Source organism: Synchiropus splendidus, chromosome 8 (assembly GCF_027744825.2).
Source record: "Synchiropus splendidus isolate RoL2022-P1 chromosome 8, RoL_Sspl_1.0, whole genome shotgun sequence".
Classification (NCBI taxonomy): Eukaryota; Metazoa; Chordata; class Actinopteri; order Syngnathiformes; family Callionymidae; genus Synchiropus; species Synchiropus splendidus.
In genome coordinates this window covers 8648493-8675140 of record NC_071341.1, presented here as the reverse complement: position 1 = coordinate 8675140, position 26648 = coordinate 8648493, and the positions used below count along the sequence as shown (strand labels likewise).

General features: G+C 45.1%; 1 protein-coding gene across 3 annotated transcripts; it reads right to left on the bottom strand.

Moving 5' to 3' along the window:
• Positions 1–375: 375 nt before the first annotated feature.
• fam131ab (family with sequence similarity 131 member Ab) lies at positions 376–25582 on the bottom strand. 3 transcript variants are annotated; one of them, XM_053873046.1, is made up of 5 exons: positions 25141–25582; positions 10946–11039; positions 10690–10872; positions 6379–6510; positions 376–4869 (listed from the first exon to the last, which is right to left on the bottom strand). In XM_053873046.1, exons 2-5 carry the CDS (start codon positions 11013–11015, stop codon positions 4235–4237), a joined length of 1020 nt encoding a protein of 339 aa, XP_053729021.1. In that variant the 5' UTR covers positions 11016–11039; positions 25141–25582; the 3' UTR covers positions 376–4234. The 3 variants fall into 3 exon arrangements, with proteins under 3 accessions (XP_053729021.1, XP_053729020.1, XP_053729019.1); XM_053873045.1 differs by having other exon boundaries at positions 25216–25582; XM_053873044.1 differs by lacking the exon at positions 25141–25582 and adding an exon at positions 24851–25130.
• Positions 25583–26648: the final 1066 nt, after the last annotated feature.

Sequence of the window (26648 nt, the reverse complement as noted above, 5' to 3'; positions counted from 1 at the left end):
AGGATGTTCTGAAGCTTTATGGAGAAAGACTCAAATGTTTCATTTCGGAAACCCTGGGATCCAGCAGCAGGCGGCTCATCGAGGTCCCCGAGGAAAAATGATGTCAGCGGGAAATGAAAAACTCACTGCTGCGGCATGTACGGCGCCCCCTAACTGCCGCTCTTTGCTCCCATAATAACTTAATAATGATGACGTCGCCATGTCAGTCGGTCAATTGCGGCCCACTTTATGGCCCTGCTATAAATGTGTGGAAATGAGGTGAGCTCATGGAAGAGTCCATTATCATACCACGGCCATGAAACAGGAAGCTCCGCGCGCTCGCATAGTTATACACCGAAAAAAAAAAAATCACACAACTCTTCCATTGCAAAGAACAATAACAATATTTTATTCAGTTGAAATCATATCCGATGCAGCAAACAAAGATTATTGTTTTCATTTCCGATATTCAATTAATTACATTCAGCCGAAAGAGGAAACTAAGAATCAAAGAAGAGAATTTAAGGGGCAAAGTGGGAATGCGGCGTCAGAGGGAGGCGTGTTGGACTGAGGAGGATGGATGTGGTCGTGATGATACATTCACTGAGGAGCGTCGGCTTCCTTGTGCGCTGTCGCTGTGCCCACCGTCACTGATGCGCAACCTCTGGCCTCCTTCAAGAGCCGCGGGGAGGGAAGATCCCATTTTGCTTAGTTCTGGTTGTTCCTGCAGGTTTCTGTCCCGCTTCAACCTAAGTGCTGCTCCTGTCACCTTCATTTGCTACTGAAGAGTCGATAATATGACTCGATGTCAGTGTTTGTTCACAAGTCTGACTGGGTGGTGATGGGCTGATGAGGCTTCATGAAACAGTGTCCTCATTCTGAGCCCACTAGATGGCGCTCTTTGCCCTAAAATCTTTGGATTTGACCATCTATTTCAATGAGATCTCACATCATTCTTAAACAATGAGCGCCACCCACTGAGCTCTCATTTCGATACATGGCTCATCTTTTCGGGGGCCAAATCTGGCACGCAGGGTCATCTTATGCGGCCCGTGGGGTGGCTGGCGCTAAAGTGAAGTTAATGCAGAGTGATGTACGTGCAGTGACCGGTGAAGATGCCAGTTTTTAAGTGAACACGTGAATAACTGTTACATATACAGAAATGTTAGCACTGAACTGGGTCGTGATGGAAATGAAGTGCAAGTTTGTGCTTCTGTTGGACTGTGTTTTTGTTATGAGTTTGGTGAAAGAAGACGGACACAGACCAAACATCAGCCCTAGGATCAGACTGGAAATAGTCGGTTTAAGATTGCGCCCTCTAGTGTGATTCGCTTAGACACCGATGTATGGGTCGTAATTTGGCTATTGAGAACTGAACCCACTTTTAGAAACACACTCGCAATGATTTCATGAAACAAGACAGATGTGTTGTTGACCATAGTCAAAGCCCAGTTGTGGGACCTTCCATAAAGAGGTCGGAAGTTAAGATGTTCTGAAATAACCAGAGGTGAGCTGCAGAGCCAAGTCACCTGTGAATTGTCAGGTGGTTGTTTGGTCGCTCGATATCACCAGTGGGTTTTAATGCCCGCAACAGTAAAGTCAGCTCAGGTACCACTGAAGTGTGAGCCCAGTTCAGGTCCAAGCTGGTGGGCCAGTCACGGCTGGAGCTCTGGCTAAGTCCTAAGGAATATGTGATCCATGTGGGAGTCTGAATAGAAACTCAATAAAAGGGCTTCAAACGACAAACACCAACATGGAACTGGAATGGATTATATCCATGATAGAATCTTGTCTTTTGTTCAGTTAGCTTGAAAACTCTGGCAAAAACTCCCTTCACTTCTTCTAGTCATCATTTCTGCAAATCCCAGAGAGTCTTCTGGAACAGCAATAGATGTGGAGGGAGAGTCACGGAAGGAGACGCAAGGGTAAAGGAAGACGGGAGATACACATCTACTGTTCATCAAGCAGTTTTATAATGGAGGGCTAATTGCCTGTCGGCAAAGGTAGCTCTCAGATGTCCTTCTGGTTACGCAAGTGTGCCTCCTGAGGGGGTGAATGGTGGGCGGGAGGAGGAGACAAAGAGACGTTTGAGGGGGTGGATGGGAAAGAGGAAAGGACAGAGTCAAAGATGGAAGGAAAGGAGAGGAGTGACGTGCCGGAGACATCATTCTGCAGAGTCAAGTCAGCGAGCGCGTGCGCTCTCACAAGGAGACGTGCGACTCCAGCACCACCTTTCCAGGGGTCAGGAATGTGACTCAGGATGAACATAAAGGCATGTTTACATGAGCATGCGCCAGTCACAAATATGATAATCCAGTGTATTAAACATGCGCCGACACACACACAATGACAATGACACAAGGACTTCCAGGGACGGATGGATAGGGAGTGAGGGGAAGAAGGGGCGGGGCGGTGGACAAATGCCATTTCGCCGACATCATTTAGTAGTTAACGTCAAAAAGGACGGTGACGCAGCTCGTCCCTGGAACCTGCAGTCCCAACCAGAGGACACCATCAAGAGTCGACCTCAGACGGGGCAGTTTGATGTGTGTCTTTTGGAGAAGGAAACCACACTGACATCACGATCGATGATGGTGACGCTGCAACTCTGGATGTCAAAGGTGACGAATGAAAGGCACAGCTTCAATGTTTCCCCCTGAGTTCTCGCCCGCTTTTGCTCTCTCAGGTGGGAATCAGGAATTCTGCAGTCACGAGACTGAGCAAAGTGGTTCAGCCGTCTCAGCACCAGGAAGAGTTCAGCCTCTAGGAAGGGCTCTGCTACGACAGTTTTAAAGGGAATCGCTGCGTTTGGGACGGTGGAATGGATGAGGGGCGCGAGCCAGTGGCGCTCGCTGACATCTTTGCACTGACACACACCGTCCACGGACTCACACGTTGAGGCTTTTCTAAAACCACAGTCAAATTGTTCAAAATGATGAGGACTGGGATGTGCTGTAGAAAAATAACTGCACACATGCTCTCCGACGACACACACGCACACACACACACAGACAGACGGCTGGAGTTGCGATGCCTGCTGGCAGAATGAACGAATGCTCTGATGGGATTTCCTGAGTTTTATGAATGACAGTCCCTCTGAGAGAACTCGCATTACCACCGGAACAAGGGTTTCCCCACACAAACATGCCCTTTTGCAAAAGACCATAGAAAACAATAAATCCGTTTGAGTGGAACAAAGCATTTACAAAGTTTTAAGAAGGAAAAAAAAACTCCTTTTGAGGATCAGGATGAATGGCGAACAGTATCCTCATCTGAATGTTCACGTTTTTTGTTTTTTTTTGTTATGTTTTTTTTTTTTTTTTTCCCGATAGACTATATCACACAGTGATAACAAAGAGAAAGGAGAAATCTACAGCCACATTAGCTTCGTGCAAAAAACCACATACACTGGTACGCCGCAGAGGCAAAGAGATCAAAGCAAGACAACGCATACAAAAATATAGAAATTCTGCAACTATTTCTGTCCGGACTTCTTCCAGTCGAAGGGTCACTTCAGGGACATTCGCTCGGTTCATCGCTGCCGTTCCAAGAGTTCTGGAAAGTTCCCAGCTGATGTCGACAATCGCGATGACAAATCCATCGTGACGATGAGCGGGGTAACAACAACATTTCAGAAGTATAGAAAACTAGTACAATAAAAGCATATCATTTCTGTCATCTTTTTTCTGACTTGGTCAATTTAAAATACATAATATTACCTGTCACTTCAAGACATTCCAGCATTTGCTCATAATTGGTCGTGACAGGGTTAAATAGTTTGGCATTCTCAGCAAGCCATGCCCAACAGGGTGCTAGTTGCAAAGGGAAAGGGGGTGGAGTCAGGTGAGGGCAGGTCCCAGGATGCGTTGCAACCTGCCCCTCGCCTGCGGGGGGCGCCAGGAAAGAGGGAAGGGGCTTATACAGAACAGCTGAGAATACAAACCGTGCTCAGATCAGCCCGTCGACATCAGCAAATGCAACACATGCAAAAATACATTATCAGTCACTTCCTCTCTCTGTGAAGGCGGCGTCTGTTTTTGAGGGCGAAAACTGTGAGCATCGTACCAAAGGTTTCTTCTCCAAAAACTGCTTCTGTTTCCACAAAGGTAGAAAAGATTGTTTGGACGCCTCGAATGACGGACTCGGAGACAAAGCAGAAAGAGTTGAAATGCTGCGAGTAAGGCAAAGATGGATGATTCAGAGAAACGAAAACATGCGCGAATGTTCTCGGTCGCCAGGGCAACGCTCGGACCAGTCAATGGTTGTTTGGCTCCACAACAGTTTCTTCATCCTCGTCTTCCTCCTCCTCCTCATCCAGAGAGACGACCCCGGATGAGGCCACGTCAGACACCCGCCGCTGTGGGTCGTAGTCAGGAGGGTACTCCACCTGGTTCCCCTCCGCCTCCACCTGGCACAATGTGTTCTGGTAGTCCTTACAGGGGGAGTCGTCCTCTTCTCCCGGAGACAAGTACGTCTCCGAGTAAGACACGGAGTAGCATGGAGAGTCCTGACCTCCGCTCGGTCTGATGCCACGTCCTCCTCCCCCGAGCGACTGGAAGTCCCCGCCGCTCTGCACTGCCCGCTGAAGCCGAGCCAGGAGCAGCTCCTCGCCGCCCTGCAAAGCAGACAAGATCTTGGCGGCCAGCTCGGCGGCGTTACTGTGACAGCTGTTGCCACGGTGACCGCCCAGGTCACGCAGTAGCGGGTGATGCTCGTCCAGGCTGCAGAGGCTGGAGCATGTGGTGTCAGGTGACCCCGCGGTGGGAGAGGGTTCACCACTGCCGCCTCCGTCGCCTCGTCCTCCGGCGCCCTCACAGTTCGGCCCCCGGAGGTGTTGGCAAAGCTGACTGTGGAGCAGATCCTTCAAGTAGGGAGGATACGATGGCACATCTGGGGACCATGAAACACAGGATGTAAATGTGGTGGTCAGGGTGCATGCAGACATGCAACCGGTCTGGCTGTCTCTTCGCTGAGTAACACCAACTAGTGATGGTCCTGCAATACCGATGTGCCAGTGAGCGTCGAGCTCGCAGAGCAATCCCTGTGCTGAAATGTGTTTATAAGCACATCTGTCAACAGGATGCCACAGCTGAAACAATCTGATCTCACAGTTCTTCGTGAATGTCTTTATAGATCAAGGGGCAGCTCCAAGAACACGCAAGTTGTCTGCTGAGAATAATGTATTTATTTCAGTCTTTACCCAGTTTGTCTCAGATTTTCGACTTGTCCTGTTCCATTCTAATTCAAATATCTATCAAAATATAATTTAACAGCACAGTGTGTCATTGTGTTGAAACGCTTTGTGATGCCTCATTTACCCATCACTAATACCAACTGATGATTTTGTAGGACAGTAGGACAAGAAACAGAGGCCTAAAATGTATTGTCCAATTTACCATCTGTTCCGCAAATCCTTCGAGGGATTCATTTTCTCTGTAGAGCTGCCATGCCAGCTCTCTTTCTTGCTTGCATCTGCTGTTAGTTGTGCGAGTGGGTTCTAGAGCACTACTGACACCTGCAGTCCCATTGAGCTTATTGCTATCAACAACATTTTAAATGCTAAAAAATGGATCCATTTATGAAGATTAAAATCCAAACAAAAAAAACCCAATATGGAATTAAAAGAGGAGGTGGATGAGCTCTCTGTTAATAGTCCTATGTTTTCATGGAGCTGTAGTTGAGAGAGCTCGCTGGGAAATAAATCAGTACAACTTCTTTGGTAGACGTTTCCAGACCTAAGAGTAACGAAAGTGGGTTTGAATCTGTGCAGCAGCAACCGCTAAGTCATTATCTGACGTCTCCGTTCAAAATGTTTGAAGTCTGCAGGCATCATTTTCTGTCAAAAGTAGTCCAAGGATGATGTCATCCAGCGCAGTGCTGTACCTTTCAAGACTCGTCCAAGACCCTCTCACCACCTGTCCCTCCTTGAACTCCACCACAAGTGCCCCAGTTTTGGCAGCAAAAAGAGAGTGAACCAAATAAGGCAGAAGGTTGCAACGTTGTGCTTGTATAATGAGGGTCCGGAACACATCGACAGAGGACTCCCTAAATAACCCTTTTCAAAAGTGAAGAAGCCAAATATGAACTTGTGTAACTTGACAGTGGATGTAGTGTAATCAAGATGAAAGCTCTGGGAAACACACACCCCCTCACATACACACCCGGCCACGGTCCAATACACTCTCAGTGTATTTATAACCCACTCACACACACCCTCCTCAAGCAGGCGCTGTCTCTGCTGCAAAGGAAATGATATTAAACATGCAGGAGGATATCAAATTACGCACAGGAACAAAAAAAATGTCAGGACGGGATGAAAACTAGGGCACTGGGACAAAGGAAGAGACCGCGGCCGATCGGACAGCGGCAAAAGGAGAGAGAAATCGTGGGTTTGTGTACCTGTGCTCTGGGTGGCGGGATCGTTGGCCGGCAGAAAATCCTCGTCATATGAGTCGTCATTGGACTCGTCTCCGTCCACCGACGACCAGGCTCTCAGCTTCGCCTCGGCGATGGCAAACTGCTCTGCCACACCTACAACAGCAACAACATCAAGTCAGAAGCCCACAAGCCTCAACGTTGTCGGTCACTTTGACTCTGCGGCCTGGGCAAAGTGCTGAGACTTGAAGTGGATGTGCGGCGGTCGTTTGGCGGGTGCACTTAAGACGGCTGTCAGTGTTTGTCAGCGTTGTCATGCAGGACGAGTCTCGGGCCGGACGTGCAAGTCAGGAGACTCTTCCAGATAATTCACTCAGAGCACAGATTGAAACTGCAGTTGAGGTTACAGTGGAGCGAAAGCCATTTGAAATAATGATGAGTTTCAGCACGCAGTCCGGTCAACTACACTCGCTGGCAGGATGTGGATCGTATGGTCAGGCTTGGTTCGTCTTAAAAACATCTGTGCACAAATATATGCGAGGAAATTTTCATTTAGTCAGCAAAAAATAATCTTCACATTCATGTGGGGGGATTGGCAGGAGGGAAAGGACTGACTCATGAAGTAGATGGCAACAGTTCCAGAGTTTCAGCAGTTCAAGGAAGCATAGTTCAAGGCAGGCTGAAAAGCGATCCTCACAGAAACACGTTCGGTGTTGTGAATGGAAGACGAGGTCGGTTGCCAAGGAACGAAGACTAAATACTGCTGTGTATTCATACGTTCATAAGTTCTGTAACAGGAAAGGAATAATTCACCTTATCTTTTTACATGCTGTACTTTAAATAGAGGTCTTAAACTCTCTATATCACACAACACTGCAGCACACATTCATAGAAACTATAACTTGCAGAGCCCTGGCGAACTAGTGGTAACTCGAGGGATGAATTGTACATGAAGGGTACATTATTCACCAACCAAAACTGGCCATTCTGAGCTAGCTGGGTTTTATGAACTTTATCATACTTCATTGTACCACTGTTGTTGTGGGATTCATTTGTTTAGAAGGTGGGATGTTAGCTTGCATTCACATGTGCCCGAAATGATGACCCATGCCTATAACTAGTGACGGGCTGATGAGGCTTCATGAAACAGTCCCCTCATTTTCGGAACTCGCTCTCTGTTTAAAAATGATGTGAGGTTTTAATGAAATGGTTGTTCAAATCCTAGGATTTCAGAGAAGGGAGCGCCATCTAGTGGACACTGTTTCATGAAGCCTCATCTGTCCATCACTAGTGTTTTGACACTAGTTGTATATGTAAAGTAGTTTGGTCAGTGTGTGAACTAAGCATAACCAAAAGAGCCATTCATTTTGACTTAAAATAAAAAAACTTAATGGATCCCAAGTCACATTTATATTCCATTCCATTTATTTATATTCCAAACTATGTCACCTAGCCTGGCTGATAGTTAACCGGATGGTCCAGAAGAGCTAACTGGTCAAGTGGACAAACAATTTAAACAACTGAACCCTAAAAGCAGATGATAAGTGAATCCAGTTTTGACTGGTTCAGACAGGAGGAGTAAATGGGACTTGTAGAAGTCGGACTCAGCCCCTCTTCTGTTTGCTATTCCCAGCCGTCCGTCTCTAGCTTCCATCACGTGGGGCCCTTTTTTCCAGTTGTCTCTCTCAATGAAACGCTCTATTGACTCACCTGACTCTCCTCATTCCCACAATTCCCTTTTATTTCAAAGTGCAATCGTTCAACCACGTCCCTCAAATCCCTCTCTTTCTCTGTTCCATGCTCAGTATTCACACATGGTCTCCCTGAGAGAGAGAGAGAGAGATCGATGGCGGCTGGATCCTGAACGCTCCACACAAGCTCTCTATCGTTCCTTAGCCCGTCCTTTGAAAATAACTTCCATCCAGGAAAAACAAAAAAAACCAAAAAAGAAACTGACTGACCTACATAGAAAACAAAAGTGTCCTAAATAAGAACCAAATGACACTGGTTGATGAACTGTTTGGTGGCCCAGTTTAACACCAACAATAAGTCTCATTTATTTATAGGTGGATCCGCAGTGCGATGTAACTCTGGAGCGACAAGTTGATCCATCACTTTTGTCTGCTGGTAGATATTTTAATAACCCCTCAATGATTTGCTGGGGAAATTAATATTCATGTGACCCTGGTGGTTCGGACAATCTGCTTCCTGTAATAGCTTTGACATATTAGCATTTATCTTGAAGCTATTAAAGATATCTCACACCTCCAAACAAAGCAGGCCAAGAACAGACTGATCTTAGCGCGAGAGCCAGTTGAACAACCTCAACTGTCGCAAGAGATACTGGGCTCATTTTGAGGGGCATGATGGGAATATGACAGTCCATTTTCTTTGCTACTGTAATGGTCTACTGCAGTCTGTGGCAATGCTCTACACAACAACTATTGGAACAGTTGACTCACAGCTGATGAGGCTTCATGAAACATTCATGAAAGGTTTGTACAGATCCAAAGGTTTTAGTGCAGAGAGTGCCGTCTAGTGGGACTTGAACGAGAACACTGTTTCATGAAGCCTCATCTTGTGGAGTTATCAACATGACTCCACTCTCACAATGGTGTGAGTTAAATTCAGACTTCCCTCAATGAGCAAAATGATGTATAGAATTTTTTTTTTATCGATTGGAGTCATTGAATCTCATCAATTTTCAAAAATAAAGCGAAAAAAGTAAAAGGAGAATTAAAGATTCTCTTCATTTTTATTATCACATTAATGTCAAAAGTATGAAAGAAAAAAACTTTTTCAGAATGTCTAATGTAAAATGTCAGAAATGCAAGAAAATATTTTATTTAAAAGCCAAAATTTAAAATTGATGGAGTGGACAACAATAAAAAAAACTTAACAAATGAAGGTAGAGTCTCCAAAGCAAAATTCACGACTCATCTCACCATTAATCTAGCATTTTAATCCCGAGAATAAACACATATATTGTCACCAAAATATCAAGCTTGGTTTGTTGTTATTATTCCTGACAGCTGTTGTGAGTCAGAGGCACACACACTCTCACCGTCACACACTCACGAGCTCGACAGAGAATCGGATGATAGCGCCGCACTAGCAGAGAAGGTTCTGTGTGTGTTCTGTGTGAGGTCAGTGAAAAACCTGCAGTTGTCCACTATTAGTTCTCTTCCTCAGCATTCTTGTTCAGACACACTCGAGCCAACTGCACACTCACTGACATTCACAGTCCACTCACCCACAGTGACATCACGCACAGCCGAAGAGTTGACAAATTAATGCAGAGTCAGCAAAGACATTACTTGCGTCTCGGATATTTGGTGATGTCATTCGACACAGCTGCATCCTTCTCTACACTCAACATAGAATACTTGAACGAACCCAAAGACAATTAAAACCGGAAACCGTTCATGAATTATGAAGGAACAGTTAGGAAAGACGACAAACGGAAAACGCTCTGTCACGGCTGCACTCGCCAGGAGCAAAACCTCACTGTGCAAATTAACCTTGAGAGTCTGCATTGCAGGGAGCGAGAGGAAGAACGGAGAGAGAGCAAAGACGAGGAGATAAAAAAGACCACAACCAGAGGATGGTGTGAATCAGGGGAAAAAGGAAAGGAAAGGAAGATAGAAGAAGGAGAGAGGAAAGGCAGGGTAAATATCTGAGAACCTCCCACAGTTTGGCTGTTTGTGCGACTCGCTTTTCAGGAAAACAATAGATATCATGGTGCTTTATGTGGCAACATATTCTGGTTCTTAGCTTTTCATATAACAACTCATTCTTCTACCTTTAGGAAGCAGATTCACGAAGTTATTCACCATCCTGCAATGTCAGTCACTTGAAACTGTCAGGCCAAACCAAATAGAAAGTGCATTTTGTATTTATTGCATGCTGTTGTTTTATTTTTTTAAATAAAGATAAGGTTGGCCACTGAACTTTGATTCTGATTTCTCATTCGAGCAGTTACACAATAACAAATAACCCATAACTAATAAGTGATTTGCTGCAATACAAATGAACATTTATGATGTAGTGTATTCCAAACAAGGCAGCATTGTGGGCACCCATATTCTGTGATACTGGAGGAACTGCGCTGAACTAAAATAAAAACAAGGTATTTCAATGTAATCCTTTTGTTTTTTTAATACAAAAGCAATTGAACAAAAACATATTTACGCTGTTTAAATAAAATGAATTCAACAGCCGCGTGTGATCTGAGCTCATATAAGAGCGTCTGTTGAGCGTGTGTGCTGCTGCCAGCTGGCATGAACAACTGTGTCTCATGTTGAGTCCAGAGAGGAGCAGACGTGAGAATCTCACCGGCAGCGAATCGCGCCTCCTGCTCGCCCTCGGTGAGGTCAGAGTAGGAGTTGAAGTCGGACTCCAGGGCAGCCGGCGTGTCCATGGGCTTACACCAGCCCTTCCACTCTATCAGGTGGGCCACTCTGCCCTGAGCCATGGCCGTCGGCTTGGTCACATGATCCTTCACTACCTGGGAAATACCTGAGCCGAGTAAAAACAAATGAATAAAAATCTATCTTCTTCTTTTATCAGTGTTTTGTCTTATGTCACTCACCGTGCAGAGATGATCGCGCCAACGCTGCAATCTCTTGAATGGTGAGCGCTCTTCTTGATTTGGGTAACATTTCAGTGGTGTCCTCAACATTCACCTGCAGTTGTGAGAGAATAAGCGAGTGAAGGGAAAGTGAAGCAAACTGTTGTATACACTGGAAGTTCGAAAATATTATAATCAAAACCTGCTAAATAATATTTGATATTGTTTCTGGACCTGCTAAATAATATTTGATATTGTTTTTGATTTTTTATCATTAATTGTTTAATGTTTCAAACTTTAGTGAACCTGTATGCGTTTGATCATGCGCGTTTGAACTCACGAACAGCTGTGTGCTTGGATCTGAGAATGACCTTGAAGGCGCGCTCATTTGAAGCGGCCATCTTGAACTTAGTTTGAACCTGTGCGCACGTGCTGACAAAATGGAGTGGATGTACTGACCTAATATGGTGAACCGGGCATCAGTGACGTAAAAAATGATGTAAGTGCTGACGCAATTGACACTAATATGATCTATCACCGAACATGTATCCTTTTGAGGGAGGAACTTCAAAAGGCCACCTGGAGAAAAAACAAGATAAGTTATAGATATGACTAATTGGCTTGGCGTGAGAAAACGGATGTCGGTATGTCTTCAAAGCCGTGTGTCGCTATATAAGCGCTCGGAGATGTGACCCTGAGTTCTTGCTCTTTTTGGATCTTCGCCCGCGTTTGTCCGCCGTAAGTTTTTATCTTATCTTGGGACGGTGCTCTTGCTGTTTGCTTTCGGACCATTTGATTTCAACTCATCTTTTATTTCTCTTTTACTATTTTTGAATTAATCCTTTTTATTGAAGTATTTTTAATTATACGGCTTTTGAAGTATTTTTGATTATATGGTTATTGAAGTCATTTTGATTATATGGTTTTGAAGTATTCTTAATTATACGGTTTTTGAAGTGTTTTTGATTATATGGTTTTGAAGTATTTTTAATTATACGGCTTTTGAAGTATTTTTGATTATATGGTTTTGAAGTATTTTAGTTATACGGCTTTTGAAGTATTTTTGATTATATGGTTTTGAAGTATTTTTAATTATACGGCTTTTGAAGTATTTTTGATTATATGGTTTTGAAGTATTTTAGTTATACGGCTTTTGAAGTATTTTTGATTATATGGTTTTTGAAGTATATGTACTAGTACCAGCGTCTGGCGGTACTTTTGATATTGTTGGGTATCAGCGTCTGGCAATACCCTTGAGTTTATGGATTTTATTGTTTTTGGTTGACTTTGCTGTTTTTACTATTCTTTTATTAATTTTTTGAAGAAACATTTTTGTGACAAAAAACAAAATAAAATTGAGTACGAATTAAGTACTGAAAAGGCACAACGGCGTGGATCCCTGACTACTAAAGAATCAACTGGCTCCTACCTACTACCATCAATTGGGTTATAGGTGAGTTACTGTTTGATTTCCTCCTGTTGCACATTTAATGAGTGTCTCACATGGCAGCATTATTCCATCCTGAATTATTGTGTCAATGATTAGGTGGTAGTTTTAGGCATTTATGGGGAAAATGTTATTTGAAAGGAATGGATTTAGGATCCGATCATGAGTCCCTAAACGAAGTTAAGTAAAGAGACTACGATAAGGTGTAGCATTGTAAGGTCAAGAACCTGTTTCTTAACAGGTCGGGCTAATTAAATAACCCGCTCAGTGAAGCGCCGACACTACTCACTAATATAATAAGGTATAGTTGATATGCTTATTATAGTTTTAGAACCGTGTCCGCAACAAGAGGCTGACTGAGTTGACCAACCGTGGGGCCCTTTACCAGAGAGGCAAAGGGAGGTAGTGTGCTTGGAACTAGGGACGGCTTATGTTATAGCTAATCGCCTTGTACACAAGACCTTGAAAACCTAAACCCGACGACACAAACCGTGAACACATCCTGGTATGAGTCAGTGAAAACCCCGGGAGACGAAGCTGAGCTTTCAGGGCCGTCACTCAGAGTCTTAGCTCGGCACGCTGATCTATGTTCTGATGAGTCACAGGACCTTCACCAACTGAGAGTGAACTGTTCTTAATTCACTCAACGCAATGATGATGGTGTTTATTTTTTCAAGCAACGATATCTGAAGCCAGTGGCGGCTTCAGAACGCGTTTAATAGCGGGGGCAGTAGGTCAACCCGGAGCGGCGCTACTTTCTTGAAACAACCAAAACAACAACATAATTTGCGGAACGACGAAAACTCTTTCTTGTTTCTCTTGTGATCTAACTTGGGTATCATTGGGCAGCAACACGAGCAAGTACCTGACCTAAAATGTGATTATTTATTTGCCATTTAAATATAAAAACGTTTGTTTAAGGTTAAATATAATATTTGAAATGTAAACTACAACTTTTGAAAACCCATGACTGACAGCAAGATTGCTCAGTCTGTGATCATACCCAGAGTGTTTAGAGCTGCTTTACTACTGTCCGAGCTTGCATGCACTTATTCACACAACCTATCCATAATGTTGCCCCGGGGAGGCGGAGCCATTGATTTAACATGGTGGCATGTTCGACTGAAACTCATATTTCAGAAGAGTTCACAGAACGTGAGCTTAAGCAGTGCGTAATCCAACTGACTCGAACGCTTCTTGTACGCATTTTTCCTTCATGACGTGATCCTCATAAACCGTCCCTTGGGTTTTGCACCTCGGGGACCTTGCCTGGCAATCTGGGACTAAAAATCACCGCTATTAACTTGGTAAAGAGCATAGCATGACATCACCAGTCCTCACCGCAACATTTGTCTCTGTTGCAAACCACCAAGGCAGCTAAGGTTACAGTTACCCACCTGTGGCTTGTGTCGATGTAAAGATGTGACTGGCAAACCTGTCATACTTTATTTATGTAGAGTGTAGTTCTGGCAGGAGATAAATGTGGGTTGCTGTTTGTCCTATGTACATTTAGATCAGCGTTTGCAGAGCTTCCTCAATATGTGGCGCTCAACTCACAACCCACCTCCACACCAGCTCCTTCTCATTTTTGTTGTATTGTATACAATACACTACGTGACCTCACAAGGAAGTGAGTCTTATAAATCAGGTTCACTCTGGCGGTGTGTGTCGTACATTACACGCCCTTTTTAATGCGATACATGGGTGACACTAGCAACAAAACACAACAACCCACAAATGATCAAACAACTCTCCTGTCACAACTTTCCAAACAGAGGAAGTCAATGAGGCTTGAGGCCTGACTAGAAAAGTTGCCTCCTCCCGGCCAGTCCTCCATCAGGTCCGTCTGCAGCGTAAAGTCAAACCCCAGAGAGTATCAGGTGTTGACACCGTCTTTGTCTGCTAACTCTTTTAATAGCTCGCCGGGCTCTGGTGGGAAAGGGGCATGTCGACAGCACAGGCCTCCTGCCGAGCCCAGTCGAGCGAGTGGTTACTCAATATGGGTCAGCACACTTGGCTAATGATGCAATTTGATGACTGTTTTGGAGGGACGAGCGTATATCAACGCGTGCAGCGCTCAGTTGTCAAATGACCCACATGCGCAAGCCAGGTGGGCTGGAACCACAGGTTACGTGGGGACGTGTTCCTTCAGCTTCACGTCATTGTTGATTCACTGGAACAACAGTCAACATACCACGGAGCTGAACGTGGCTCCCAAACCTGTCGGAGACCTCGACTTTTGCTACGGGGTGTTCACGATTTAAAAAAAAAGGGAAGAAGAAAATTACCTTGATATTACTGACTTTTCTAAATGTTAGCTACATTACAACTAAGGAAAATTGGCTTCTTTCTCTGTTTGTTTTTGTTTTAAATGACGCATCGTAGTGATGTAAGGTCAAAGTGTAACGCAGTGTGTTAGTATTAGTTCATTTGAGATCAGGTAAAAATGCTTTCGAAGGCAATATCTGCGTGTTTGCAGACAAGTTCATGCTACCATCCAACCTCATAGTTGGAAACAGACTCGTGGCCATGTCCACACACATGCACTGTATCAAGCGGGAGCTCATGAAAACCAACAGTCAAGGCATCCATTGATGCTCTGTGTTACTTCCTTGAGCAAAACAACTACAAAAATATGCTTTTTTTTTAAATACATTTTTATTTTTTCATTTTTATATTCTATTCTCCTAATTTTCATCTTTCATTGCAATTTAGGTCTTATTTTTTAATCCCTCATAAATAAAACTTTTTATGCTTTTTCATATCTCCATTGTCCTGTTGCTTCTTCCAACAGTTACGATGTACATATTGAGAATTCTTGAATTAAATGAAACAAATATTCACTAATGTCTCTAACATTTTACCAGCAATATCAAAAGACTTTTTATTCTTTTCTTTGATTATTTTCTTCTGCCTTTTGACGAAACAACAGGATGTGGCGCTTCAGGACATTCAATTGCCCCCCCGCCCCATTGCAGCCCGACCTGAGCTCTGGATATGGAAGGCTAAATACGAGCGACTAGATCATCGAAGGGTGCCAGTTGGAGTCCTTTTTAGGAGGATGGGTTAGTGCCTGGCATAAATATCTTCAACATAAGGTGCAATAAAGAACTTTTATGACATCACTGGTGAGAGACAATAATGAGCCAAATGTTTTCACCGTTTAAATAAAGTTGTGGGCAGAGAAAATGGGGTGATTTCCAACAGGGAGTGTATGAAGTGGGTGATATGTTCCATGATAACAGCCATTCTGTGGAGTGATGGCAGTAGCTGGAGGGGGACTGTCCGTCTCTGGTGTCCGTGATGAAGCGTGTTAACCAACTAACCGAGGCGGTGTGTTTGTGTCATGGACGCGTTCTTGTTAAATTGACTTGTTATAAAATACATTCGCCCCCCCGTCCCTGTTTTTCACGACTGGAGCGCCTTTCATCCTCTGAACTCGCCATGCTGCACCCCATAAAACACACAATTTACGATTTCAATTGGCTCCAACGCGTCGCACCCGCTCTAATTTGCACATGCAGCCCGAGTGAATCACAATCTGAGCTCCGGCATCTTATTCCATCAGGCCGCATATGTGTGGGGCGAGGAAAAAACACCCAGCGCGTGAGTATGGAAAACATCTCCCATTAAGATGCAAAGTTTCACTGAGGGCAGAGAGCTAGCAAAAACACAGGCAAGGGTGGAATTGGAAGAACGTCCACGAGCACTGCAGAATTCTGAGGTCCACACTGAAGCGGGCCGCGCCTCTAAAGTGGGTCAGAGGGATGTTTAACATTCTAATTATTTGAATGAATCACTTCTTCCAAAGTTTAATCTGCCTGTTTCCTTCCATCAGAGGGTCACCGCTGACTCATCTGGGCCAAATTCGATTTGCAGAGGATGAAAGAAAACAACCTCCCGGTCACTGGGCTCATCTCCGCCTGACCTTGCCACTTAATAGCAGCCAATAACAAACGGACACAAACAAAACAATGGGTCTGGGGGCAGAGTCTACCTGGAGGCCAGATCATCCTCTGGTGTCGGTGCTGAGGAGCTCACAGATCAGCCGCAGGATAATCTGGAGGAGACCTGACACGAACCCTCCTGGAGGAGCCGGGAAGATATGCTCTTTAGCCAGGTGAGAGGAACCTGCTTTCCATCAGATAAAAGTGCGGAGGGATTTAACACCAGCTGGGTTCAACTCTAAACTTCATTCCATCCCTTTCAATTTTCACCAACTCTCAGGGAAACTTCTCATCTGTTGGTGATGTTCTGACACTTCTATCTCACCATGTGGCCTCGGTCCAGTGCATGCTGGTTCAGTACTGAGGCAGATAACAGAAGCAGCGTTCCAAACTCAACGACAGGATTCCAGTAGAGCGGATCATGTTTTCCTTTCATTCACCTCTGTTCAACTTATTATCAGGAAACACAGTCACATTTTTAATATCTGGCTCATCTCCAAACTCAGCATCGCCGTTCTAAATTTAAATCTCTGTATGTTTACAAAAGGCACAGCTTCCTAAAGGTAACTGGATGAGATTGTTTACATGAGAGCAGAGAACCAAGCCTCAGACTCCAAGACAGCCACTAAGAAATGCACTATTTATCGCACTAAAACCACATTAGATATTGGAGAAACCAGGACATACTTTTCAAGGCCATGTTTAATATTTGAAAAAATCAGATTTAACATGTTCAAAGGTGTTTCATAAGCGTTTGAGATGGTAAGGAAATGGCAGTGATGAACCAGAAACCAAGAGTACAGTGCAGGGTTTCTGCTGACTCGGCTCATCTGCAGCTTCTATCCCACTGCCCTACTGAACATGCAGGAAGAGCTGAAGACAGATGAAGCTGCACATCTCTTCTTTGCCCACAAACACGTCATGCATTCTTCTCTAATGAGCTCTCTCTCTTTCTCACACACACACACGCACGAGAAGCTTTCAGTGGTCATGGTGCAGAGAGTGAGAGGCAGCTGTGAAGAAGTCTGAGCAGCTCAGTTTCACCTTTTGGCTTTCAGATCATTATCTCCTCCCTGGAGTCCGTCTAGTGGCTGGAATAATGTGTTTCAGTGGGGAGGGAAGCAGAACCATTCTTCTGACCCACGTTGCTGTTCGCAGCAAATCTGTCTTCAGAGTTGAAGTCTTTTGATGCAGCGTTCCAGTTCAGGATTCATTTGGAGAAACGACATCTCTAAAGATTCAGTTGACTCCTCTTTTGAATAACTTTAGACTGTGTGTTTCTTTCAAGATTATTTAAAATGAAAATATAACAGTGATGGTCTGTATTTATTTGATACCTTAAGTGAATCATTGTCAATTTTTCCTCCTCTGTATTAAATCATAAATAAGGCTTTGATATTTGACTTTATATGAAAAAAAAAAAATCAAATTTAGTTTTCTGTCTTTCTATGGCGTCAAATTCAAACTCAGTTTCTAGTCTCAGATTCTATTTCCTGTTGCACCTCATTGGCAACCTGGAGCCACTATGACCAGCGATGACCAACAATCCAGTGGAGATTCGACCTCCTTCCTATTTTTTTTGTTGAATGAGAGATGTGACCAAGTGAGCCACGTCACCGGGCGTGTACGTCTCTGCTCTCTCTCCGTCTGTCTGCCTCGCCACTCTCCCTCAATGGCAACATTTCTATGGCAACCGGTCGCTACGAAACAATCCGTCTGATTCCCGGATGACGTCAGGTTGCAACATCCTAAATCCTCATGCATGTGGTGAATACATTCCTTCCTCTAGACGCTCTTTGATCCTCACACAAATCATCCTGCGAGGTGCTCGAGGAGCAAATATTATTTGAAAGCCAGAAGAGTCGAAGTAAAACCTCTGATTGACTCTTAAAAAAAGAAACACTCGCTGGCCTGAGGACACGTCAAATTATTAATTCCTGTCCGGGACTTGTTTGGTGGATTCAAAAGACTCTCACAACCTTGAGTCAGAACTGGAGTCGAAGGAGAGACGTCCACTGTGTCCACTTCAACGCATATATTACTGTCCGTAACATGATCCCATTTAAAGTTAGATTTTATTCTTTATGCGTAATGCAACTGGAAGGTGGCATGACTCTTACTGTATGTCTTTTTCTTGACTTGTGTTCCTAGTCCTTGCTTGGCATCAGGGTGGTTTTAGCACGCAACTTAGACCTGCCTCTGTTTCTTTTATTCAAGTAGGAAACCAACACAGGAGCAATCCTCCTTAATAAGACTGTTTTCTTCGGTGGTGCCGATAATGTTGGCGTCAGCATCGTATTGAAGCCTTGATGTTGTGCTACGTCTTTCATTTGAGGAGATGTTTCCTTGCTATTATTGATGTGATTCATGGTCCACTACGGCCTGACATTTGTGATGAGGCTGGTGAAGCTTCATGAAACAGTGTCCCCATTTTCAGCGTTCAGTAGGTGGCGCTGAATATGAAGACACTGTTTCATGAAGCTTCATTAGCCCATCACTTGCGGGAAGGTGGTAGTGATGAGCAGGTGAGGCTCCATGGAGCAGTGTCCTCATTATCAGGGTCCAGTAGGTGGCACTCTTGGTTTGAAAATGATGGTTGTTCAAATCCAAAGATTTTCGACTGGAGAGTGCTATTTAGTGGGCTCTGGATATGAGGACACTGCTTCATGAAGCTTCATCAGCCCATCATGTTTTTATGTGTCACGGTACGTGTTATTTGAAGGTACATTTTGACTGCAGCTGGTACTTTTATCCACTAGCTAAGATAGCTATGTTCCATTCAGTTCAAAATGACTTTTATGAGAGGTTACAGGGTGGTAAGGTGGAACTTCATGGAGGGCAACTCACGACCAGAAAGAGCTAGTAAATCATATCAGAGTGTGGGAGCCTCCCTGCTTGATACTGCGAAGGATTGAGTGCCGTCATCCGCGGCCTTCAATGGCACTGAAAAACCTGGCTTTGTATGGTCTTTGGCAGAGGTGGGCAGTTAGATTCCCTCAAACTGTGACTGTTGTGAGGGACTGCCATGCCAAAGGCGGCAATGACTAAGAAACATGACGAAAAAAAAAAAATCTAGGACGAAATGAACTGTTAAAGATTCAGTGGCAGCAAAGATATTAAAAAGTGCAAATATGGCATGAAACCTGTAAGAATATTGCATTTAAAATGTGATTTATTTTGAATATAAATAATAATAAAACTATAACACAAATGTCTGTGAAATATTAAAAGGAAATCATTTTCAAAATACATTTTCAATTTTCTTTCAATGTATTTTGAGGAAAGAAAATACGCACAAAATTTTAGTCCTGAACCTGTTAGAATTACTATTGAAATATTAGTGCTAAGAAAGAAACAAGACAAAAAATAGTCAGACAGATGACTAGTTATCAGTTGTATAGTGTTAGTCTGACCTCATAAGGGCCGCAAAAACACAAGCAAACGGCCGCATATGGCCCCGGGCCGCACATTACCCCGGTAATGGTCTGTGGTGTGGTATGTGTGTGTGGGACGTGTAAAACTGGCGATTTTTACATGACTATTTATGCTTCTCTTTTAATTCAGTGGAGGATCAGCCTCACTCCTTTTCAACACATTTTGACTCAGGCAACATGAGTTCAGGTGTCCAACACAAAGCGATATTCAACAGACGAGTGGCTGCAGCCAGCCTGAGTCCAAGCGAGAGCGCCGACGCTCTCTGACTCACCCAGACACCATTTCAAATTCCCACATCACAAATGAATTGCTAATTACACCAAATGGCTTGCAAATAATTAGAAAGCAACTGGTTAAACATGAGTGAAGGCTCAAATGGAAAAAGAGCTGAGGGTTGAAGCTCATATTAGGGACTCGGATGGTTTGATTTATGATGTCATTATGGGCACAGGAAAGGTTGAGAAAATAATTTTATGCTCCATGTGAGGAATTACTGAGGGACTGTCATCTTCTATTAAGCACGTCGGCCCCGTGATGGACTCCGCTGAAGTGAAGCAGACTCTTGTTCGGGTTTATGAAGGAGGACGATAGCGCAGTGGGTTCATGAGGAGAGTCTCGTGAGAAGCCTCTCACACCTCGCCTGCCTTCACTGACTATTCTACTGCAGTCTGCTCGAGCTGTCACTAAGATACTCAACTGGATATTCACAGGCGTTTGAATAAATAGCTGAACATCACATCTGAAATGAGAATGTGTCCACAATGCCATTAGGATGTTCCGTTGAATAAAGCGTGCCTTTTCGTTGTCATTTATCTAAAGCATCCTGCCACAGCTTTTTGACCTTTGACTCCTTGACCCAGGCTGAGGTGGGCGTGGAGGGGAAGAGCACTGCCCTCTGTGCATCACATCCCTCACTTGTGCTGTCAACACACCTTCATCTTCACTTGAGGCACGGACTTCTCTTTCTTAAGGTATTCATTTTTTTTATTTAATGAGGTCACAATATGGCTCAAAGAAGACTTAAAACGATTCAACAACAACAAACATGGAGGAATCCATGAACAAAAGCAAGCAAAAGCATCTGTTTGCTGCTGTTCAGGGAGGTTTTTCACTACACAATGACCAGGGTTTCCACTACTCTGAATGGACTTGAAATTCTTATAGAAATATTTTCAAGACATTAAAAGAGCTTTAGTTTAAATAAGGTGATATGACAAACTGAATATAGCCACCATCGTGATTTAGTGTGCTATTGTCAAACTGATGCAAAATAATAATAATTTAGTACAAATACAAAATATGTTTCCCAAGAGGGCTGGAGAAATATTAATAAAGGGCCACGCACGGCCCCTGGACCATACTTTGCCAAGGTCTGCTCTGCATGAAAATGGAGTCAGCCACGAGGGGGAGAGGTTCTATCTCGACAGATCAGCGTTGAGTCTTAAATTCAAAGACTGGAAAAGCTCTTCTGCTTACACCATGTCATCATGGAGGATAGCGGAGACCCTGGACGTGAAGGGTCCACGTGCCGACAACCTCAGCCATGTCCACTGTGACCATTTCTGTTCATCTCCATTACAGGTACACAAACTTTTTTCCTGTTTCCACTTGATGCAGGAGAGTTCTATATGAGACAGCAAAAATTAATCTGCCGTTTGGGTCTCACCTCTCTTTTATCAAGAATCATATGACCTGTTTCCAAACCTCAGCAATAATATGAAGAGAGTAAACATGTCTGTGCACCTCACTCATGTCCAGCGCACCCAGCGGTGCTGTGAGAATCAGTCTGCGCGCCCAACTCGTCCGCGTGTTGCCCAAAAGCACAAGATCAGACCGGGAGCTTGAAGCACTCCAATCCACGCACAGCGAGCGATCGGCCGCCACTGTCAGGAGGAAGAGATCCATGTGAAGTCACAGTGAGACTTAAAACTCAGAGCTGCTCTGTTTCATCTTCAAACTGAAGAGCCAAATATGTGTTTGTAGAAAGCAAGAGCCATGAGTTTTAAGGAGAAGTTGGCTTCTAAACCTTGCAACCTTCATGCCCACCCATGCCTCTCCAGGACAGCCAGCGCAGGCCTTCACCTCGTATCTCACTGCAGTGGCTGATGAAGTTGAGCCTCACCACCGCTGAGGTTTTCAAAGAGAATTGTTTCCTTCCTTCAAACAAAACATCAAGCTTGAATAAAATGTTAACGGTTCACGTCACAGTACTGACTCAGGTCTACTACTAGAGTGAGATATCTGGGGAGTCGGTGGGCGATCATACTTGCATGCACTCAAAAAGCCATGCCGTGTCATGCGGGTCAAACCCGGCCAGCAGCAGCCCGGGGGATTGTCATGGTGCTTGTTGTGCTCAGGTGAAGCAAGGGTGTAACACAATAAGAAGAACTGGAGAGAGGGACGCAGCCGCGACTGAAGTTCTGTTGAGGTTTGTGTCGCAGCTCAAACCCGCTTCATCGAAAGACAAATGATTTGTGAAGGACTGTCTGGGTGGACGCAACGGCAAGGTCAGCGCTCCCTTTACATCAAGCAGGCGCCGAGCAGTCAGGATATTTGCGCTGTCGTGTTCCGTGGATGCACCTGTCACATCTCACACGTGTTTCCTAAAATGCATTGATGACAGAGGTCGGCTGGAGGCCCCTGACGGCTCTGCAGCGACACAAGCTCATGTTCCACAAATTACAATAGCAGCTCTGACTCATTGCAACAGCGGCAGTCGGGGCCGGAATGCTAAACACAGTCGACCTCTTGAAACAGTGATGATGTATGGATGGGTGTGTGCACTTTTTGTGAGCGGACCTATGCCGGAGTGCCGCTGTTTATCACGAATGACAACTCTGACTGAATGTACTTCACTGAGACTGAAGTCCACCAGACTTATTCGGCACTGAAAATGTGTGTTTTCCCAAACACATCTATATAAGTGGAGTGAAGAGATATAAGAGATAACTGACCCTGCTTTTGCAGATGAAATTGTTAGAGGCTAATGTTGGCATAGGTGGGATTGAAATAAAATTCTTCATCTGTATAGCATATCTCAGACTCACTACTGACTCAGTAGTCCACTTACCAGAAAAACATCTGTCGAAAACCTTGTGACTTCACTCCCACCTCTGATACTGAGTCTGTGCTGACGGAGTGCTTCAGCTCACGTGTGGTGCAGTATAAGTGCCTGTCTTGCGACACCACTAATGTCTGGTGGAGATTATATTCTGTCTTGAACAGGCCTCAGCAGCAGCTAGGGCTTATAGAGAAACTGCGAGTGTCAAAGAGTGTCAAAGGCCCATTTTGTTTCTTCCAATTCCTAATCCAGATGGCATGACATCACCGGTGTAAGCACCGGTCCTGAAGCCTTCTGGTCCCCCAACGCTGCATTAATACAGACGTGCGTGTCCGGGGGGTATTCATTCTCATTCATAACTGAAATAATGTCCAAGTGAAAGTCTGCCCTCGTTGAAACCATCGCAGTGAGGAAGGCATTTTATTTGTCGATCAGATGGATGACTCTTCTCCTCACATTCCTCATCAATCCTCAGCTAGCTTCAGCACCTGGACAGTTCCCCCAGACCCGAGCCCGCTCGCCCGCTCGCGTCACTCCTCAAATCAGATTTACCAAACCAGATTAAGAGGTGGACCTCTAAATGTCAGAGCCTGGCTCCTCTTTCCAGCCCCACGCTGCGTTTCCAGTTACCGTCTGTGAAAAGAACAGCCTGCTCGATTAGTCTCCAGCGCCCACCTCACAATATTGAGTCCAATATCTCCACCCATCACTCACCCCGAGTCAAAGACCTGCCGTTTAGTCGGCCGCGGCTCAAGTTGCCCACCAGCGGGATTCGATATCCACCGTTTAATTGGGTGTGATGTGATCAGATACCTGCGCTGCATTGTTGTCGCGCTGTGTGCAGCCGACCTGGGTCAAACAATTGTTTGGCGGAGTCCACAATGTAGATTTTTTTCTCTCTCTCTGTGCCAGGCAGGTGAGCTCAGCAGGGAAACGTGTGGGGTACTTTGGTGACACGTCAACTCTTTCAGCTTCAGGGGATGGAGGTTGTCAAGGGAAGCAAGAAGCACAGGCGTTGGGAGGAGTCACCAGTACCATTCCAAACGGCTTCACTTTGACTCACTCACGACATGAAACCAACACTAAGTACTGTTTTAAACGCAGCCACACAAATTTCAACCACTCACTCGAATTCTAGTGACCATGTGTTGCCACTGTAATGAACATTTTATACGTCGTAGAATCATTTCTGCTCCAATTTTAACTTCATAATAAGAGTCACATTAGACCGGCCAAAATTTACGTCCCGGTTGTTCAGCAATTAAATTTTGTGGCTCTAAATTATAGCTGAAACTTGACTTTTTGCGCTTTCATTTTCGCAAGTGTTTCCACTGAACTGCCTAGTTTTGGGACCTTTTTGCTTTCTTTACAGTCATAAAACAATTACATTTTAAAAATGTTAAAATAAATCTGAGTGAATTCATAAATTAATAATTGTGCTTAAATCCATCTTGTGTTTAGAAGAGTGAATTTTCCCCCGTCTGGTTAGAGTTGACGGAAAATATGAATCCATTCACTCGTGTTTCTTCTCTAATATTCCGCCGGTTTGCTCGGTATTGTCATGATCTTTCGCGACAAACAAATCTGTACGTTTCACTCACGCTCTCGCGACACGCACGCACACACCTCCCGTTGTCGTGGAAACTGCGGCTGGTGCGTTTTCCCCCTATGTTTCCGCTAAGACGAAGCCTAATTGGGTCAAGAACACGGTGTTTGCGTCTAAACAACGAGCCAGCGAGAGTCAAACAGGTGGAGCGTGTTGCTTTTTACGCACTGCGCGGCGGCGAGGCGCGTTGATCGTTAAAAAAAAGCAGATTACACAACCTGTTGGGGAAGAACCGTCACGTAAGGACGTGTTGCTTCTGACATCATCTGCGCAAAACTCGAGCCGACCGGGTTTGAAGATGATTCCGCGGTCTCCAACAGCAGGAAGAGACACGATGGAGCCAGTTTCTTGGCAACCGCTGCTGCGGTTCGGATGTGAGATCAACCACGGCTTGTCGTCTCAAGATGACCGAGCACCGAACCGACCCTACCTTGCAGCCGAACTGGGTCAGCGCGGTCAGAACCATCGTGTCCGAGCGTCACCACGATAAAGCCACGGTCGAGTCAGCAGCAGCAGCGCGTGCCTCGCCGATGTCTTGTCTGCTCTCCCCCCAAAAAAGCATCTTCTTGCAACTCTGGAAACATCGCGATGCTTTGACATTCATGAACCCGGAGCGCACGCGGAGACAGTTTGAAACCCGCTGCTGCGTGAGCCTGCGGATGGTCAGCGGTGCGTGAGCGGCAAAGCAGGCTTCCGAAAACAAGCAAGCAAAACTCTTACCGACTGGCGCTTTGGAGCTGATGCAGCCCATTTCTCTATGAAACTAATCTCTTGGCTTCGGTTCTGGGAGCGTACCTCACAGATGGACCGCCTCTCCTGCGCTGCGGAGGCTCCGCCGGGCGTCAGCGGCGCGCTGCTGATATCACACCGCCGGAGATACGTGGAGGGCGGGGGGGAGTCCAGCCATCACTCGCGATCACCGGTTTCTCTGTTCCATCAAAAGCGACGTGCGTGTACTTCTACTCTCGGCAGAAGTTCGCTGGTAAACAAACGGAGGCGTCGGTCACGTGGTGCAGCACCGCGGACAGCTCTCGGGCGGCGCGGCAGCTTCACCTCCGCCTGTCGCGTTGGCTCGGTTCGGCGCGCTCTTGCTCTTGCTGTCTCGGTGAGAGACACCGGAGCATCACCCGGTGACACGTTGGTACAGAAATCCCACGCTATCTCGCCTTATATACCCCGCACTGACAGTTTCCGCCTCCTTGCGCTATTTTCCCCTCTGCAAGGTAAACGCAGGGGAATGTGATTGGCTGGTGTCACCTTACACACGCGCGCGCCCGCGCACGCTGCCGCGCGCGTGCACACTCGCACGCGTTTCAACAGGTTTACTGATGAAAAAACATCGAGATATATAATAATAATAACAACAATAATAAAAAATAATTGAGGGAAATCAGAATAAAATAAAAAGAAAATCCAAAATATAAAATCCAGAAATAAAAATAAAAGCAGTGGAAATATATTTGAGATAAAAACAGCGTGTGTCATCTACAAAATGCCATAGAAAACCAGACTCTCATCCACACACTTGAATCACGAGATGAGCCAAGCAGCAGATTTCTGCTTGGATCTAAGTGGATCTTGGATCTGAACTTTACATCTGAGTTGAAGTGGTCGACAGCCGGAGAGGTGCTCACTGTCGCACCCCAAAGTCCACAGAAGTGTAGACACTGCTGCCCTCATAGGAAACGCCTGAGCCACCTAAGCTGGCCTCCAGATGACACCACTTCTCAGCCTCTCGCCGAAAACACATGAAGCCGCCGTGCACCCATTTCTGCAGGTTGAGTGATCAGTGTATGTGAGCGAAGCAAGACAGAGTAATGAGTCGTTTGTTATGCTCCTCTACATCTTGTTGGAGTTTTTTTTTTAGTCTCTGGTCTGCAGAGTTTTCCAAAACGATTGGTCCTGATGAGTTGGGGAAGATTGGTGGAGAAAAGCAAAGTGTCATGAGCTAATGGCCACCTTAAACAGGACCACGACTGCAGTGGTCAACCTGAAAGATCAATCGCTGACACCTCACCCCTGCATACAGTCACTATACGATTCACCAGACTCTACTTAAACCGTCACCTTTACTTCTTCCTCATAACCTGAGCCTTCCATTTCATGCATCATGTCAACAAGACCAGTTGGAATAATGAGAGGTTTTGGGGCTTAAAAAGACCCTCTGGTGCACTTCTGTTCTGGCTGGTTGCATCATCCAGCGAGTCTGCAGAGGAAGATAGAAATTA

Coding starts and splice junctions, on each gene's coding strand:
- fam131ab (XM_053873044.1), bottom strand. CDS start 24,886: ATGGTTCTGACCGCGCTGACCCAGTTCGGCTGCAAG. Junction 10,873..10,945: donor GGCGCGATCATCTCTGCACG/GTGAGTGACATA, acceptor TACTCGGCTCAG/GTATTTCCCAGGTAGTGAAG. Junction 4,870..6,378: donor TCCCGCCACCCAGAGCACAG/GTACACAAACCC, acceptor CATGGTCCCCAG/ATGTGCCATCGTATCCTCCC.